The sequence below is a fragment of the Chrysemys picta genome, chromosome 17, assembly GCF_011386835.1.
Source record: "Chrysemys picta bellii isolate R12L10 chromosome 17, ASM1138683v2, whole genome shotgun sequence".
NCBI lineage: Eukaryota > Metazoa > Chordata > Testudines > Emydidae > Chrysemys > Chrysemys picta.
Genome location: NC_088807.1, coordinates 2391167 through 2408937, shown reverse-complemented (window position 1 = coordinate 2408937; position 17771 = coordinate 2391167). Strand labels below are relative to the sequence as shown.

Sequence of the window (17771 nt, the reverse complement as noted above, 5' to 3'; positions counted from 1 at the left end):
GTCCATCCCCCTGCTCCATTCGCGGGGCTACTCCAGAACCCACTTGACTCAAAGACGGCAGGTGATGGCGAATCCGGGGCCTCCACCGGTTAAAGACCCTCACTGCTAAACACGAGCCCATTTCTAGTCTCCGCTTGTCTGGCTCCAGCTCCAGCTCCCAGCCGCTGGCTCTCCCTTTTGGCCTTTGCCTGCTAGACCAAGGAGCTCTCAGAAGTGACTTCCCACTCGCAGACCGCTTACCCTTCTCTGGCCCAGGGGACCTGCTGCAAATGGAATGCCCAGGAGCTCCTCCATTAAAGGGTCACAGGAGGGCCCCAAATGCACCCTGAAAAGTGGCCTGCAGCCCCCCTAGTAGGGACCTTCAACTAGCTCCACACCCCTTACCAGGGAAGACACAGATGGCAGCAAGACACCGGGTGCATGGGAACTTTTACTGGACGGGAGGGGTGGGGGGGTTAATGTAAACGTCCCTCCAAGTCAGCTGTGCCCTGGGTGTCACACTTTCGAGGCCGCTTGTGTCACAGGCTGGCCCCTGCCTGGCCGGCCCAGAGCGGGCTGGAGAAGTCCGAGGTTCGTCCTTTGCTCTCCCCAGCAGGAGGGGCGTGCCTGCTACGTGCTGTGTGTACCGGGCACATGCTGCGCGGAACCGGCACACGTCCAAGGCAGGAAGGCTATAGTACGGCTTCCTGGTTGGCTGCTCCACTCTCACAGATGAAGAGCCGTTAGGGCTGGATCCTCCGTCACGTCCTGATCTCTCCCTGCCGCTGCCATCGTTGTTCCCCGGCCGTTCAGGGCCCCTCTGACTGCCAGCCCCTCCTGGAGCCCCTGTGGAGAGCAGGCTCCTGCAACCAGCCTGGCCAGAAATCAGCTGCGATGTGGCGAGCGCAGGCCATGCCCAGTTAGACCTCTGCTGCTTCCCCATCCGCGTTGGCATCTCGCACCCGCTGGCAGGCGCGGCTGTGGTTCGCCCGCCGTGCCACCTCCTGGCGAAGCCTCTCCAGAAGGCACTGGGACGTCTGCTTCAGGCTGTGCTGTGTGGGAGGAGAAGGGAGAGAAGCAGTGAGCTGGTGAGCAGGACGGGTCCAGGGAGGTTACGGCCCAGCTACCGATAACCCCCCCTTCAGCTCAGATCGCCCACCGGCCAGAACTCGCTTCAGCCGACCCGACAGGCCTGGTCTCCCGCCGCTCGACTGGCTTAGCGCTCGCTTCTGCTAACCCTGCACGCGCATCCGCGCAAGGATCTTCTCCTCTGCAGCTCCTGCCTGCCTGCCTCTCTCCATCTCATGAGCCCGCTAGGGGCAATGGGTTCCTAGGTGCCAGCAGGATGATAATCAATCACCGCTGAACGGATCTGCTCTTTCTTTCTCTGCTAGTTGTTCCGTATCCTGGCAAGCGGCCTGGGGTGCGTCGCGCCCAGAACGCACGTTGCAAAGTCGTCTGGCATTTCTGACTGTACCCCGATGTCAAACTGCGGGACTCAGGCCTGGCACCTTTCCCTCGTGACAGCTGGGTTTACAAGCAGCGTTTGGGGCTGTACTTAAGGCCGACTATGGAGAACCGGACTAGGGCAACTCAGACGTTTGCCTTTTCTCAGCCCTAGAGACAGTCTCCCTCTTCCTGCCTACAGTCGGCAAGGGCAGAAAGTCCTGCCTCTGTTTACGAGACTGCGGCTCTCCGGGAAGATTCTCCGAGAGGACAAAACCTGCAGTTCAAGGACAACGGGGCTAGGGCGGCCCTCCCGATCCTGGGCTGCTGCTCTTGGATATAAGCTCCCCACTGCTGCATGCAACGTTCTGGCTGTGCTCTGCAGCACCTGTGCTGGGGACATTCGCCACCACTTGGAAATGGGGTTTTTACCCCCCTGTTGCTGCCCTTCTCTGTTCCCCGGCACGCAGGGGCGGGCTCGGGGCCCACGGTTCTATTTTAAACGACTCGTTAATAGGCAAAGAGCAGAGTGGAGGAGGGACTCGACGGAGCTATGAACTCTGAGCTCCTCGTTACCCTCGGCCCATGCAAGCGCCGGTGGATCCCCAGCAAGGTAAGGCCCAGGGAATCTAGACGTGATACAAGGAAATACTCCCTCGTGTGGTGGGCAGGCACCGGCGGTGGTGTTCACAGTGCAACAGATCAGAGGGTCAGTTCTTGCGATGCTTCTATCACCAATAACTTTTGCAGCTAAGACAGGAAGAGCCAAATCTAGTGCATGAGCAGATCACAGCAGGAATCCCCCGCCCTCCCATGTCATTGGCCTGTGACACTATCAGAGGTGCGGAAAGGTGTTTTTTTTAAATCATCTTCTGTACCGGCACTGGGCACTGCTGAAGGCTGCACCACCCGACTGGATGGACCAGTGACCAGAGCCAGTACAGGAAGAGGCAGCAACACCCGACCAGATGGCCCGACAGTCTGCAGCAGTGAAACACAACCAGCTTCCTACATCCCTCCTCCCCAGCCACGTTCGGCATCCCCCGAGTGCTGCAGCCTGGGTCTTATCAGCTCTGGGAATTCTGGGAGACTCTTGATCGGCCAGTGAGAGGGGAAGACTCCCTCAGGGTGGAACGTCTAGGAGGGGGGGACCCGATCCCCAGAAATAGGGACCACACGGATACATCAGAAATCTAACTTTAAAATATTCCTCTCGCATTTCTTGCAGCAGATTTCATCCCCAAAGATTGCAAAGGATTTAAGCCACATATGCAAGGATCACTTCACCTGCCACAGGCATGCAGCCACCTCCAGGCTGGGATGCGGCAGCTGTTTAACATCCACATAGCAACCCCACGCACCAGTTTAGGACAGGAAGTGAAGCAGAACAGGAGAGTTTTCAGCCAGAGAGAAGGTCATTATCGTTGGCCAGGACACTGGGACAGCTAAAGTCGGAGGGCTACTGAGATCTGCTTGGCCTTCTCAGAAGGGCCAACTCACCTGCAGAACATGCAGCCCCTTCAGACACACCACGGCCAGCTCGCATAGCCCGTCGCAGGTCAGGTCTGCGTACTCCATGGACAGCAGGGGGCTGGGGAAACTCCGCTTCCAGAGCAGATGGAACTCCCCAGCGGGCTGCAACGGGGCTTCGGCCTCGGCTGCACCAGCACCGGGAGCTCCCGAGCTCCAGTACTTGTAACAGAGCAGCTCCTGCAACGGGGGAAGAGAGAAACGTGCTGGGAAGCAGGCCGGCGAGTTTGCAGGCGGACAGATGGGCCGTGCTAACGATGGCCAGGCTGTGCTGGCAGGGGAGGGTGGAACCCAGCGGGATGCAGGTGCAGCACGAAATGACCAACATTTGCAAAAGAGCCAGGAAGCTCCTAATCAGCCCCCACCTCTGGACAGCCGTCCCTCCTCCAGCAGGCCTGGCATTTACTGCCCATTTCAGCAGAAGGCGCGCACAGGAAACCAAACACACACACTTTAAACCTTGTTAGCCAGTAGAACTCCCTGCCACAGGATTTCACTGAAGCCAAGAGCTTAGCGGGATTCAACGAGGGATGTTTGTGTGATTAACAAGAAAATCCAGCGTTAGACCAGCGAGGATTTGGCAGGGCTAGAGATTCTCCTGCATCGGGGCACGAGCTGCGCTCCAGCCACTAGGGTGCGTAACAGGGTCTCACCTTATCTGGTGCGCAACAGGGCGCTGCCTCAGTTTCCCCAACTCTGCAGCGGAACAAAATCACCACAACCTGGGGCTTTGCACTTTTTATCCTAAGACGGTTCAGCTTAAAACCAGGCACGCCCAGCTTCTGTCTGCAGGCTCACTAGCTCAGGAGACCCCTCCCGAGGGCTCCCATCCTCCACGCAGACCAGCTGCCACAGCTCCCTCGCGCCTTTGAATCTCTCCCTCTCGCCCTTTATACCTGGCTAGGGGGTCGTCCGGCTGAAACGGAGCCGGGAGTTAGAGGGGATCACAAATCAAATGTGTGTCAATCATGTGATGCAGTTGTGAAAAGGGTGACTAGCACTGCGGGGTGTGTTAAGAGGCGTGTCGTGAATAAGACACGGGAGGTAACTGTCCCGCTCCGCTCAGCGCTGGGGAACACACTTTACAAAAGATGTGGACAAACTGGAGAGAGCCCAGAGGAAAGCAACAAAAATGAGAAAAGGTTTAAAACCCCTGACCTAGGAGGCGAGGTTAAAACAACGGGGCACGTGTAGTCTGGAGAACAGACAAGTGAGGGGGAACCTGACCAGTCTTCAAGGCTGGTACAAAGAGGATGGTGATCACCTGTCCACTGCTGGTAGGACAAGGAGGAACAGGCTTAATCGGTAGCAAGGGAGCTCTAGGTTGGATATTAGGACAAACTTTCTATCTCTAAGGCCGGTGAAGCTCTGGGACCGGTGACCAGGGAGGTTGTGGCGTCCCCGTCACTGGTTGGGCAAACCCCTGTCTGGGTTGGTCTAGGTTCACTTGGCCCTGGCTCAGCGCAGGGGGCTGAACGCGATGCCCTCTCGGGGGCCCTTCCAGCCCAACATTTCGATGATGCTAGAGTTCGATTCTGTGATCTCCCAGCAGCGCTGAACCTGAGTCACATGCTCCTGTCACATGATCCGGGGACGGCAGAACCAGGAGGTGGGAGCTCCACCCCAGTGTAAACCCGGCATGGGGGTGGGGGATGATGGATGTGAGAGTGGGACCCAGGGAAGTATCACAGGCCGGGGAGCAGGTAGGAACCCCCGGGACCCCCATTCCGCGCCTGGAGCCAGCTGCCCCCCTCCCTCCCACCTGGCAGAGTCTCAGTATCTCCCCTCACTCCCTCTGCCCCCCATTTGCAGGGAGCTTCTGTCCCCTTGACTCAGCCTAGTAAAAGGCCAGGTCACCCTGTGGCAGAGCAGTTCCCCTGTCACTTCAGAGTTTGTTGCACCTTCCTCTGAAGCAGCTGGGACTGGCCAATCCCTCAGTGCCCCATCACAGATTCACACAGCAGATCCCACCTGACACATGCGCTCGCTCACTGCCTGGGGTCGGCCCTAGACCAGCCCGTTTCAGTGGGTTTCACCATGCAGGCAGGCAAGCAGCAGCCCTCCCCCAGCACCCCGCCATGCCCCTCCGCCTACCTGTCCATATGTGCCGAGGAGTATCTCAGGCGCGCCGTCGAAATCGACGTCGGTCACCAGGGCACAGAGCACGCTGTCATGCTGGTCGCTGGCTGGCAGGGTCAGCTGGTCTGCCAGCCCGTGGGTCAGGACGTTCCTGGGGGGCACGGTGAGGAAAGTTACCAAACACAGCAGAGATCTCCTGAGTGCCAGCTCAGCCCCCGTGCTGGGCCACGCTGCGTCTCAACCACACACCCCCAGGAAGCCTGGGTCAGGGTCAGGACTGAGGAGGGCTCCTTGGGGAGGACCCTGGCTCCGGGAAAGGCTGCGTGTTGCTGGGCTAGGCAGGCCGTTCTCCTGGTCACAGCCCTGTCTCCAACAGAACCGGAGGGGAGACAAGGCCGCGCGTTCCGCTCGTGGGCACACGGGAGAGGGATCCTGCCAATCCAAGTGCAGATGAGCTGGGTGGGAGGAGACCGCAGCGGCTCTCCGATGGTAGCATCCGCACCCTCGACCCCACGCTCAATCTGCCCTCGTGATCCCGTCATCCCCAGTCAGGGCCCGGAAAGGGCCCCATGGGGAGAGCGCTGGGAAAGTGCGTCTTAGCGTGTTCCAGCCCCCGCCCGGCCCCAGCACTGACCTGTACACCACGGACAGCTCGATAGTGCTAGTGACGAGAACACTGTAGCCCTGGTCGCCAGCATTACCTGGGGGAGCAGACACAGCGGGTCGTGACGGGGAAACACACCAGCCAGCGGGCTAACGCTTGGCTCCCAGCCATTGCAGGGCTCCGGGCAACCTGGCAGCTTCCCTCTCCCCATCTGCCAGGCAAGCTCGTCTGGGCCCTCCTCGACCCCCACTCCACCTGTTGCCTCGCTTCAGCCCGATTCCATTGCAAGGGTCATGCCAAGCGGAAGCAGGACTCCTGTGGCCTGTACCCCCCCGAAATGTGCCCCCCAAGACTTAGGGCACAGAACAAGTGCCTGTTAGCTAACCCACCTGAACCCCAGGCAGCCCCAAAGGACACACGAGTGGGTGGAAACTGGAGCGAGGGAGGGGGCTGGGGCTGTTTGCGAGGGAAGGCAAAGAACAAGCTCATTTGTACACCACGCTGCAAGGGTTAACGTGCATCAGACCCCACAGAGCACCCCGCGAGTTACAAATGAACCCTCCCAATGTCTGCTTGCTCAAATCTAAGCCACGCCTCCCACCCCCAGCTCCCTTCGTGCTCACCATTCTGGGCAGGGTCGCTCTCGGAGGCCGGCAGCCTGAACACCAGGACCTTGGAGATGGGGCCGTCTTGCTGAATGCTCCAGGTCTGTAGCACCTCTGCAACGGAGAGCGGAGACACAGGATGCGGCGGGCAAGGCGGACGACCCAGCCTGGAAGGAGCGTAGGCCCTGCCCACGCTACAGCTGGGTGGGACTTTTTGGACAAAATGTTCTCCCGCCAAGTCCCCAAAACTGTGAGCGGGAAATGATCCGTTTTGATGAATTTCCCGACTGGAAAAATAAAAAGTTTTAATGTTTCAGAAAAGTTGGGGGGGAGGGAGAGGGCGGCTTGAAATTTAACCTAGTTTACACTAAACAAAGGGGAAAAAAAAGGTTGCAATTGAAACATTTGGAAATTAACTAAACGCTTCCATTGACCTGAACCCGGACTGATTTTGGTCTCAGGCTGTGAAATTTGGGGGCATTTCAACCTTTTTGTCCCAATTTGGAGGGAAACGGCTTCGAAATCTCCAACGTTCCTGCGGGACGGGAAAAGTGTTTTGTGCCCGGCGCTAGTCCACACTGGTGCAGACGGCTTGTGTAGACACGATTCGCAGCAGGCCTACGCTAGCCGTTTAGACCAGTGCTGGCGCACTAGCGGTTGAAACTCCCACCCAGCGTAGACACGGCCTTACTCGACGCACGCCCTGCTGCAGGGAGGACAGAGTTAAATGTGGGTCAGTGCCTCACGGGACCCGTGGGTGGAGAGGCCAGATCTACTCTGAGATCTAGAGATGGAAAAGCCCCATAAGCGGCCATCTGGTCCATCTCCTTTCCAGAGACTAGGGCAGGGTCATCCCCAGCAGAGATGAAAACGTCCATCAGATCCCATCTGGCCAAGCCCCTGTCCCGAGGGGTGTAGTAGGAAGCTCCCGCAGTCCGCTCCCCTTCGGCTCAGATGAGTTCCCCTCCTTCTTGAGCGTCCGTCTTAGAGAGGGGAGCCCTCTGTGCTCGCAAGAGGGGACTCAGTGGCCGAGGGAGGAGCATTTTATGGGAGATCTAAACCACTGTTCCTCAGCCCGCTCCCAGCCGGTGTAACCCGGCAGCTCCCCATTGGTGCCAATGGGGCCAGATGTAAAGGGAAGGCGCTCCGCTGACGCTAGACTGATCCATTCCAGCTGGGGATCAGGCCCCTGTCTGCACCAATGGCCACGGCACCTCCTGCCCAAGGACTGGACTGAGACTCGGCTGATCCCTGCCCCGTTCCCGGTGTGACGCTGCCCCCCATATTCTTCAGAGATTGAGGATGATGATGACATCATTGTGATGCATTTTGTACAAAACAGGTCACGTAAGGGGTCAGTGGAAAAGTGATGATTTGCTGAATAGGATTATCCTATTTGCACGCGTGTATCATTTCTGTATCAGAAGTTATAAATACTGACTGTGTCTCTGCACGTCATTGTAGTTACACCTGGGTAACGCCCACTAGCTGTCAGTCTAGATGGCCTGTTGGGAAGGGCCTATTGAGAGCAATGAGCCACTGGGAAAAACCACAGGCCTCAGGAGAAGCTCATTCCCCATCTGGCGAGCCTTTCTGAGAACACGCCAGACAGCCTGTGCGTGATGGCTGCTGTGACGCTACAAGAGCATGTGACCAGGCCACATGATGCTGGACTCCATCTTGGGATGTCAGTGTTTTCCCACAAACCAGGCTGGGAACCAAGCTTTGAAACAAAGGGTCCCCGCTATATGCTAACGCTCTAGAAGGCGGGGAATGATGTCCTCTGTAGTTCTTCACTCCCCACACAAGAGGACTCCTGGGAACACCCGAGGAACAAAGACTGAACGGGGTGAAGTGCTGGACCCAGGCTAAAGGGATTGCTCGCCGGTGTATGAAACGCCTGGGGATTCCATGTTGCAAAGCAAGTGTAGCTTGTACCTTAAGAATCTACAGCCTGCTTGTACCTTCTCTCAGAGTGAGAAACTTCTAACTCATATTCAATCTAACTAGTGTGTTAGACGGTTTGTGTTTCTGTTTAGTTACTACGTAATCTGCTTTAATCTGTTTGCTATCACTTAAAATCTATCTTTTGTAGTTAATACGTTGGTTTTTGCTTTATCTAAACCAGTGAGTTTGAGTGAAATGCATGGGAAAACGTAGCTCCAGGGACAAAGGCTGTTGCGTAATCCTCTCCACATTGAGGGGGGAGGTGAACTGGACAATAAATTCATACTGGTTGGGGTTTGGACCAGGTCAGGACAGTACAGCCCTGGGGTCCTAGGTTGGGAAGCTGGTGGTAATTTTGGCTGTAGCCTTTCGACTGTTGGTTCGTGCAGTGGCTAGCCAGAAAGCCGGCATGTAACTGCAGCTGGGTGTGTGAATGCTGGCGGAAGTGTAGGATCAGGAGCGGGGCCGCAGCTTGTCAGAGCAGAGAGAGGGAGCCCAGGCTGGTGCGTCAGAGGGCTCAGCGGTACCCCAGTTCCAGGTGGCACCGCGGGGGGAACCCGTCACACCTGGCTCACCCACCAATACCCTGTGTGCCCGTGGAAGGGCAGCCCCGCTCACCTCTGCTGGCCTGCTCCACCTGGGCCACCCGGACGTAGCCGCTCTGGCACCCGAAGGCTGTGAGACGCCGGCCTGAGCCGGGGATGTTGCAGACGTCCAGCCACAGCACGCTGGGGGGGAAACACAACACGTGGGGTTGTGCGCCACCGGGGGGAGGGGGGAGGAAAGGAAAAGGCGGTAGGAGAGACTCAGGCGGGGAAGGAGGAGGACATGTCAGGGGATCAGGAGCAGCAGAGCTGAGCGTAGCAGCAGGAAGCCCTTGCACATGAGAACCAGACAGAGCAGAGATCGCAACCTGCAGGCTGGAGTCACGACCACGTTGCCCACTTGCTAAGGAGGGGAAGAGGTCCGGGTAGGTGGGGTGGGCGACCTAGCCCGGGAAAGGCTGGGAACCACTCGTGTTAGCTGGGTATAAACCATGGGTTAGAGCCGCAGCTGGTGTCAAATGGATGCCTTGACTCCAATGGAGTGACGCCAATCTGGGGATCTGGCCCTGGTTTGCGGTAACGAGTCGTGTGTCCCACCCCCCCGGCCCCGCACACGTTAACACAGACACCTCCTCCCCAGCACTGCTGCTCACACGGGGGACGCGTCCCTAACAAACCATTTTTCTTACTTGCTGGGCAGCTCCTGGAGCTCCGGGAAGAGGTTCTGCACGGGCTGCTCCTCGAACTGGTGCAAGCCTTTGTTCTGCAAGGGGGAAGCGGTCGCGTCATTGCCCCGGAGATGGCTGGAAACCCTCCAGGCCAGACACCATGCTCAAAGACACTGGGGGCCAATCCCAGTTACGCGCATTCAACTTGCCCCAGTGTGCCTTTGAGGCAGCGTGGTCGGATCACCACACAGACTGCGGAGACCCAGGATCTATTCCCGGCTCTGCCATTGGCCTGCTGGGCAACGTCACTTCTCTTTCCCTGTGCCTCAGTTTCCCCATCCCCAAAGGGATGATGAGACCAACCTCCTCTGTAAAGTGCTTTAGGATCTACTGACGAAGAGTGCTAGGTAACACTTTGCTATTACCACATTCCTCCCCCCACGCCGATAGCAGCAGCACTGCATCTCTGAGAAGGAAGTGAACCTGCACCTGGTGACACACAAGCAGCTCCCAGCCTTGCGATGCCCAGGGGAGGGGCAGAGAGCCGCACAGTGCGATGCAAGTGCTACAGGGCGGGGCTCTGAGTATTAGAGAAGCAATGAAGAGCTGTGGTGGATTCTCAGCTCTTGGAGACTCTCTCGAGACAGGACATCTCTTCCTAAGAGCTCTGCTCTAGCTCAACCACAGAAAGACCAGGGGGAAATTCCTCAGCCTGTGTTACGCAGTTCATCACAGCATCTCCCATTTCCGGTCCTAAAGCGCTATACGGATGACTGGGGAAGAAGCTGCCACACCTCACCCCTTCAGGGGCCACTTTTGGCACTGGGTGAGCGATTCCTGCCCCACCTGTAGCAGGGTGGACACCTGCTCCTGCCCGGAAGGGCCTGAGATAGCCCAGGGAGCAGGCAGCCTGAAGGCTGAGTTGATTGGGGGAAGTGGCTGCAGCGGGGGCCATGCCCCAAACAGACTCAGCAGGCCCTATAAAGGCAGGGAGCCAGGAGCTCAGGCCAGAATCTCTCTCTGCCTTCAGAGAGAGAAGGGCCTGGCTGCAGGGAGCTAGAGGTAGGGTACCTGGGTGGAGCAGGGCTGGGGAGCTCCAGCCTGGAAAGCCCCAGGCTGCGGCCTAGGAGAAGGCCAAGGGGTACTGGGGGTTGCAGAGGGCAGCCCAGGGCTAGGCCACGGCAGCAGGTCCGAACCCAACCTTGCCAGTGATGAGTGGCCTATACTGCAGTCTGCCCCAGGGAGCGGGGGCTAGTTGGTGACTGGCAGTGGCCTAGTACTGAGGCAAGGTGGGGGTAGTGGATGGGGGTTCCCCAGGGAGGGGAGACCCAGATCTGTGGGGTACTGCCAGGGGGCAGCATCCCAGTAATAGGGGCACCGGGTCCTGGGAGGGACACGGGGGCCAGAAGAGGACAGGCGGATCACTGGCCTGTAGAGGGCGCTCCAGACACTGGACGAGCTGATTTCCTGAAGCAACCTGTAGGGGGCGCCGCAGGGGTGAGTCCACACCCTTACACACCCCACTCCAGAGGCAGCTGCATGTCAGCCCTGCGTGAGGGATCCCCATGTTAACAGCTGCCCCACCCCACTCCAGAGGTGGCTGCATTTTAGTGAAGGTAAGTAATCCCGGTGTTGGAGAGGAAAGGTGCCACGCCACACAGGACTCAACTGTTCTCCGAGTGAGCTCCGGAGCACATGAGTCCGTAGCAGGGCAGAACCCAGCTGTGCGTGGCCGTCGTGTGCACTGATCTCACCTCTTTGTACAGGTGGATGCAGGGGTCGTTCCCGCTCAGCAGAAAGACGGTCTCTGGCTGGTCTCCAACGTGGACTCTAGAAGAGCAGAAAAGGAAAATGATTTCACGCATCTGAGGACCCAGCTGCGGGAAAGGTGCCGCTGGAGGAAAGACTTTGCTGCCGATGGATCCCAAAGCGCTTCGCACAGGCCTGGTTCGGAACGGTGCTGGGCACCCTGATTCTCAGGGACTTCAGCAGGACTTGAGTGTGTTCAGCACTTCGGGATCCAGCACACACAGTCCACCCGCCTGGCTACCGCCCAGGGCTGACACACCTAACTCTCAAGAAAAGTGCTACCAGATCTTTAAGGACCATGAACAATCCTAGGCCTGGTCAACACCTAAAAACGGAGGTTGATGTAAGTTGCCAGCATCATCCTATTTGCGCATGTGTCCACACTTCCATTTGTCTCCGGCCGATGTAAACGCCCCCTTATGGCGACGCAGTCAAACCACCTCCCCAGGCAGTCTGGCACGATGGCCAAACTACCAAGATCGACGCAGGGCAAGTGTAGACACCGTGTGACCTGTGTTGATCCTAACAGTCCTCCAGCGCTGTCCCACAATGCCCCATTCCCTGCATCAGTGACCGCTCTGGTCACAATTGTAAACTCCACTGCCCAAGGGTCACAGAGACTGGAAGCCACCCCCGCATGTTTCTGAAATGCCTTTCCCGGATCACCCGCCTTGTTGTGCACCACCGCCCAGCCGACCATGCCCGACACACCCAGGCCTCCGAAAGACAGAATGGCAAATCCCAAAGTCTTCAATGTCTCTTTTCCGGTTGATGTTTAAAGCAGGGAGGGGCTGGGGAGATGGACGGTTATTGCTAGCGTGAGCTCGCAGGCTCGTGTATGGGAAGAGAAGAGAATGGCGGAGCGGTAGACGTACTCTGCATGGTACAGCTGGAATGGGGTGAACTGCAGCTCCAGGTTCAAGCAGCTTTCTGGAGGGGAAGAACAGAGATGAGTAAGAAGGGAAATCGGACACAGAATTAACCGCCGGTTCTCTAACAAAACACCACCACAAATCGCACCACACGCTCTCTGAGAGTCAGAGGCTGCGGCCCAGAGGATCTACTTCGGCATTTAGCATTCCTGCAATCGACGCTTTAACCCCCACCTCAAAGGGAAGCGGTAGATGCACATGTGGCCAGGGATCTAAGAGATCGGCGTTCAAGTCCCAGCGCGGCCACAGGCTCGCTGTGTGACCCGGGCACATCACCACACCGCTCCGGGCCTCACGCCCTCACTGGAGACGAGTGCCGGGTCAGCTAGCGTTAAGGTTACAGCCAGCGTTCTGTTCCACGCTCGACTCGTCTAAGTCCTCTAAAATCTGCAGAGGAACTCAGATTGCACAGGAATGTGGTGTGCCTCACGGGGGCGCTGGACAGGCTAGTGATCCATATAGGGGACCGTGCGACAAAGGGATTTCTGAGATACAGACGCCTCCCCACCCCGCAAAACAACTTTTCTTAAGGGTCACGGATTTTTTTCCAATCTTTTTGCACAGTGACAGGGTTCAAAGCAGGGCTGTGAAAGGATAAAATGAGGGTGACAATCCTTCCTTCAGCTTACTGTTTGGTTACCCTGTCTGTTTAGCCTGTACGCTCTTTGGGGCAGGGGCTGTCTCTTACTAGGCACAAGTACAGTGCCTGGCGCGACGGGGCTCCGATCTTGGCCGGGGTCTGGGCAGAGCCCGGCGCGACGGGGCTCCGATCTTGGCCGGGGTCTGGGCAGAGCCCGGCGCGACGGGGCTCCGATCTTGGCCGGGGTCTGGGCAGAGCCCGGCGCGACGGGGCTCCGATCTTGGCCGGGGTCTGGGCAGAGCCCGGCGCGACGGGGCTCCGATCTTGGCCGGGGTCTGGGCAGAGCCCGGCGCGACGGGGCTCCGATCTTGGCCGGGGTCTGGGCAGAGCCCGGCGCGACGGGGCTCCGATCTTGGCCGGGGTCCCTAGGCAGTACCGTAATAACCATGATTCAAATTAGGCTGGGGAACAGACAGTCATTCTGTCAATCTTGCACTGCCCCCGCCCTCCCCCCCAGCTATGGGCGAAACGGGACCTAGCAGGAATTAAAGAGGGGAGATGACCTACCTAGGATTCTAGGAAGGCTGAAGGGCCTAAAATTTAACAAGAGCCTCCTGATACATATTTCCTTTTTAATATGTTTCCATAGTAAGAAGACAGGGGGACCAGAATAAATCTGTAAGCCTCTTCAAGGTGAGGACTGGAACAGTGTTAAAATCCCAGCCACCCAGCTCAGTTCTGCAGGCGGTACATTTAAATGATTGAAGGATGGGTGCACCAGCAGAAGTTACATTAGGCAGCCAGTTCTAGCAAGAATTCTCTGTAGTAACTTACAGATCTTCATCTCCGGAACAAAACCTTCCATTTCCTCAGCACCTTTCAGCCTACAGGATCCCCCAGGGTGACTCACCTACCACTAAAATGCAGCCACCTCTGGGGTGGGCTACAGCACACAGAACTGCCATAGCATTGCAACTGTTATTTGTTGTTTATTGTTTGGATTACAGCCGCGCCCAGAAGCCCATCGTGCCAGAGGCCGTACAGACACACAGGAAGGGACAGTCCCTGCTCAGCAGGGCAGAAAGTCCCGCAACTGGAACGAACGTGGGAACTTTAGGAAGACAACACCATTACTCACAGTGGCCAGGACACCAGGGATGACAGCCAGAGCTTTAGGGAAAGCGCCTGGGGACCTTTTGCAACCTGTAACTGGCCAGATTTCAGTTAGGTCTTCTCTGAAAGACGGTGCCTCACAGGGGAGAGCGCCCACTCTTCAGAGCACTCCCAGCGGGGTCACCAACACCACTCCCTGCAGCACCTGTGTTTCCCCTAGAGGTCCCACAGCTAAGTACTGAGCCAGTCTGATCCGGCTTAGCTTGTAAGATGTGACGAGATAGCAGCCCTTGGGTTCACTGCAGGAGGCCAATTATGTTTACTCTCTGCTGCCCTGCTCCCACCAGACAACAGCACAGGGGTCAGAGGTCAGACATTAGCTTGGTTACTTACGTGCGATAGAGTCCAGGTTATATTCCGATCCGGGCTCATAGTCACAATAAATGTTCAGAAATGGACTCGCTTTATCTCCAGAGTCCTAGAGAGAGACAGGGAAAAAGAAGAATCCGTCTGAGGAGCATCAGAGACATTAGCTTATGGAGTAACAGAACCCGTGGGGTTCATTTCAAAGCACAACTTTTAAAAAGGAAACATTCTCATACCATTTTCGTAAGGGAACAGACAGTTCTGGGGACCAACAATGGAGTCTAAATCCTTCACCTCTACTATTATCTAAGAGTCCGTGTCATGGACCAGCACCCCACGGCACTAGGCAGAAACACAGAACAAAACCACACTCCCTGCCCCACGAAGCTTACGGTCTAATTATCTCACGAGAGACAACAGACGGACCCGGACCGAGGAGTACAAGGGAAAAATACTGGCCTGTACAATAGGCAGTTAATCAGGGACTCAAAGTTGTCACTGTCATGGGAATAACAGCTGGTTCAGTGGCCTAGATAACATCTAGCACTTTCCATCAGTAGCTCTCAAAGCACTTTACAAAGGAGGTCGGTATAATTATCTCCATTTTACAGATGGGAAAACTGAGGCACAGAGTGGGTCTCAGCCCTCTTTCATGCTAGCTGTCTCAGCAAAGAAGCCAAAACTTTGGGCTGAGATTTTTCATAGGAGCCTAAGGGGCTTAGGCACCCAAATCCCATTGAAACTCAGTGGCAATTGGGTGTCTAAGTCATTTAGCCACTCTGGGTCTCCACCGCCTATCTGTACACTGAGGATAATAGCATGGATCTACCTCACAGGAGAGTTGTAAGAATTAAAGATAGTGAGGTGCTACAGTAATGAGGATCACATTAGACAGATGTGCATGGAGTTAGACAGATTAGGGCTGCGTATGCAGTGCAGAAGTTTGCCCTGCTGATGACTGGGACATAGCAGGTTTGTTGCTAGCTACATCCTCAGGGATTTCACTCCAGCACCTTCCACAGAGCTACATACATTTTAAAATGCAACAAACTCCATCTGTTGAAGAAAGTGGAGGGCAGGAAAGGAAAAGCAGGTACCTTAATGAAAGTTATTCCCACCACGAGACCCCTCTTCGGCGGCGACTTGCTGAAAGTGTCAATCGAGACAATCTCAGCATCAACTGCCAAGAAACAATAAATCATTTACACAACTGGTTACTATTATTTGTACCAGGGAACAGGTCCCCATGGTGCTAGTGTTGTACAAGCACAGACTAAAATAACAGTCCCTGCCCTGCAGAGTTTACGATCTTAGATTAACAGTTTAGATTTTTGCCAAAGGTCACAAAGTTTAATGCAATAATAATAAACTTGGCACCATACTTGACTCCTGTTTGCAGGCCTTATACAAACAAAGAGTGTTTTTCCATAACCTCTCACATGCCTTTAAAAACAATGGCTGCATTGCACCAGAGGGAGGATCTCAAAGCACTTTAAAAAGATCAGTCCCATTATCCTCATTCCAGAGAAAGAGCGAAACTGAGACACAGGCCAAAGGCCACACAAAGAATCAGCCGGACGGCTGGGAATAGAACCCAGGAGTCCCAGTTCCCTGTTCTAACCTCAAGACCCCAGTCTACTCCCCAAACCCAGGAGTCCTTATTCCCAGCCCCCTGCCCTAACCATGACTCCGAGTTCCTCCCCCCCGCCCCCAATCTGACACCTCTCACCAAGGAAATGAAGTGAAAACGTCCTTGTCCCCCATCCCGGTTAGACTCCCCCCAACCTGAGTGTGCTCCCTAACCCCTCTCCCCAGGAACGGAGGTGAACTGAAACGCCCCCAACCCCAGAATGACCCCTGACCCCTCTCCCCAGGGATGTAGGTGCATTGTAATTCCCGTGGCCACTCACCCCGTGTAACCCCTGACCCCAGAATGACCCGACCCCTCTCCCCAGGGACATAGGAGCACTGCGATTCCCTTGGCCACTCACCCCGTGTGACCCCTGACCCCAGAATGACCCCTGACCCCTCTCCCCAGGGATGTAGGAGCACTGCGATTCCCTTGGCCTGTGACCCCTGATCCCAGAATGACCCCTGACCCTTCTCACGAGAGATGTAGGAGCACTGTGATTCCCTTGGCCACTCACCCCATGTGACCCCTGACCCCAGAATGATCCCTGACCCCTCTCCCCAGGAATGTAGGAGCACTCAGATTCCCTTGGCCACTCACCTGTGTGACCCCTGACCCCAGAATGACCCCTGACCCCTCTCACCGGGGATGTAGGAGCACTGCGATTCCCTTGGCCTGTGACCCCTGACCCCAGAATGACCCCTGACCCCTCTCACCGGGGATGTAGGAGCACTGTGATTCCCTTGGCCTGTGACCCCTGACCCCAGAATGACCCCTGACCCCTCTCCCCAGGGACGTAGGAGCACTGCGATTCCCTTGGCCTGTGACCCCTGACCCCTGACCCCTCTCACCGGGGATGTAGGTGAACTGGAGCTCCCTGGCCACCGGCCGCAATTTCTGCCGCAGATCCTGGTAGCGGAAGTAAATCACCTTCCCCTTCAGCGTGGCCACCAGGAGCCCGCGGGGGCCCTCGCCGCAGGCTCGCCCCGGGCCCCCCGCTCCCTCGGGCCCCGCCCCCCCCTCTGGGGCCCCGCCCCCACCCTGCGCCGGCCCCCCCGCTGCCTCCGGCCCCCCCTCCCCTTCTGGGCCCCCCTCGGGGTCCCCCCCCCGGCCCGGGCCGCCCCCCGCCAGCGCCGCCAGCCCGTAGACGTTGCTCTGGGAGGCCAGGCGGGTGAAGCTGTCCTCCAGCAGCGGGCAGCCCCGGCGCCCCCCCGGGGGCTGAGGCGGCTCCATGACGGGCGGCCCCGAGCTCCCTTCGCCACCCTCACTCCCGGGTCAGGCAGCTCAGCGGACACCCCGCGGCGGGGTCCTCGCCAGCCGGGCAGGCGCTCGCGGGGGCACCTCGGCCGGGGAGGGGGGGTCCTCGCGCAGCAGCCGGCGCCAGCGTCGCGGCGGGTGACGTCACAAGGCCGGGCCGGGCAACTTGCCCTGATCCAAAATGGCGCCCACGGGGAGGCGCCCTGTCCCCTCTCGGGGTGGAGGGGGCGTCTGGGAGCAACAGCTCCCAAGGAGGCGGGGTCTGGGCCAGCCCCCTGCTTGGGGCAGCGGGGAGGGTAACCACGCCCCCTCTCTGGGGCACCCCCCCCCCCTTGGGCAGGGGATGGACGGGTCAGCTGGGACAGCCCCTCCCTGGGGCAGGGAGGACTCAGGGCAGTCTCACTCTCTCTCTCACACGCCCCACACATAGGGGGAAGGGGCCTTCCCAGTAATCCCCATCCCCTATGCAGACAGAGTAGTAACCCTTTCCATGGGGCAGGGGCTGCCCCCCACAGCCCTGGGGGCTGGGCACAGCATAGATCCATACTCATGAGGGGGGAAAGGACATGAAGGGCGTTGCTCCCACACAAGGGGCAGGGCTAGGGGCACTCAGGGGAGCCCTTTCTCCCCCCAAAGCATATCAGGGCAGCCTCCCTCAATGAGGCATGACATTGGGAGGGG

At 57.5% G+C, this 17771-nt stretch overlaps 1 protein-coding gene across 4 annotated transcripts; it reads right to left on the bottom strand.

Moving 5' to 3' along the window:
• Positions 1-412: 412 nt before the first annotated feature.
• Positions 413-17769, bottom strand: KPTN (kaptin, actin binding protein). 4 transcript variants are annotated; one of them, XR_010593435.1, is made up of 12 exons: positions 16981-17769; positions 15301-15383; positions 14231-14315; positions 12088-12142; positions 11158-11233; positions 9425-9498; positions 8809-8918; positions 6262-6530; positions 5669-5735; positions 5050-5185; positions 2926-3135; positions 413-1031 (listed from the first exon to the last, which is right to left on the bottom strand). XR_010593435.1 is itself a non-coding variant. In XM_065571178.1 (12 exons), the coding sequence occupies exons 1-12, from the start codon at positions 17639-17641 to the stop codon at positions 900-902; spliced, it is 1785 nt and encodes a 594-aa protein (XP_065427250.1). In that variant the 5' UTR covers positions 17642-17747; the 3' UTR covers positions 413-899. The 4 variants fall into 4 exon arrangements, 2 of the variants coding, with proteins under 2 accessions (XP_065427250.1, XP_065427251.1); XM_065571178.1 differs by having other exon boundaries at positions 6262-6357; positions 16981-17747; XM_065571179.1 differs by having other exon boundaries at positions 6262-6357; positions 16685-17173.
• Between the last annotated feature and the right edge of the window lie 2 nt (positions 17770-17771).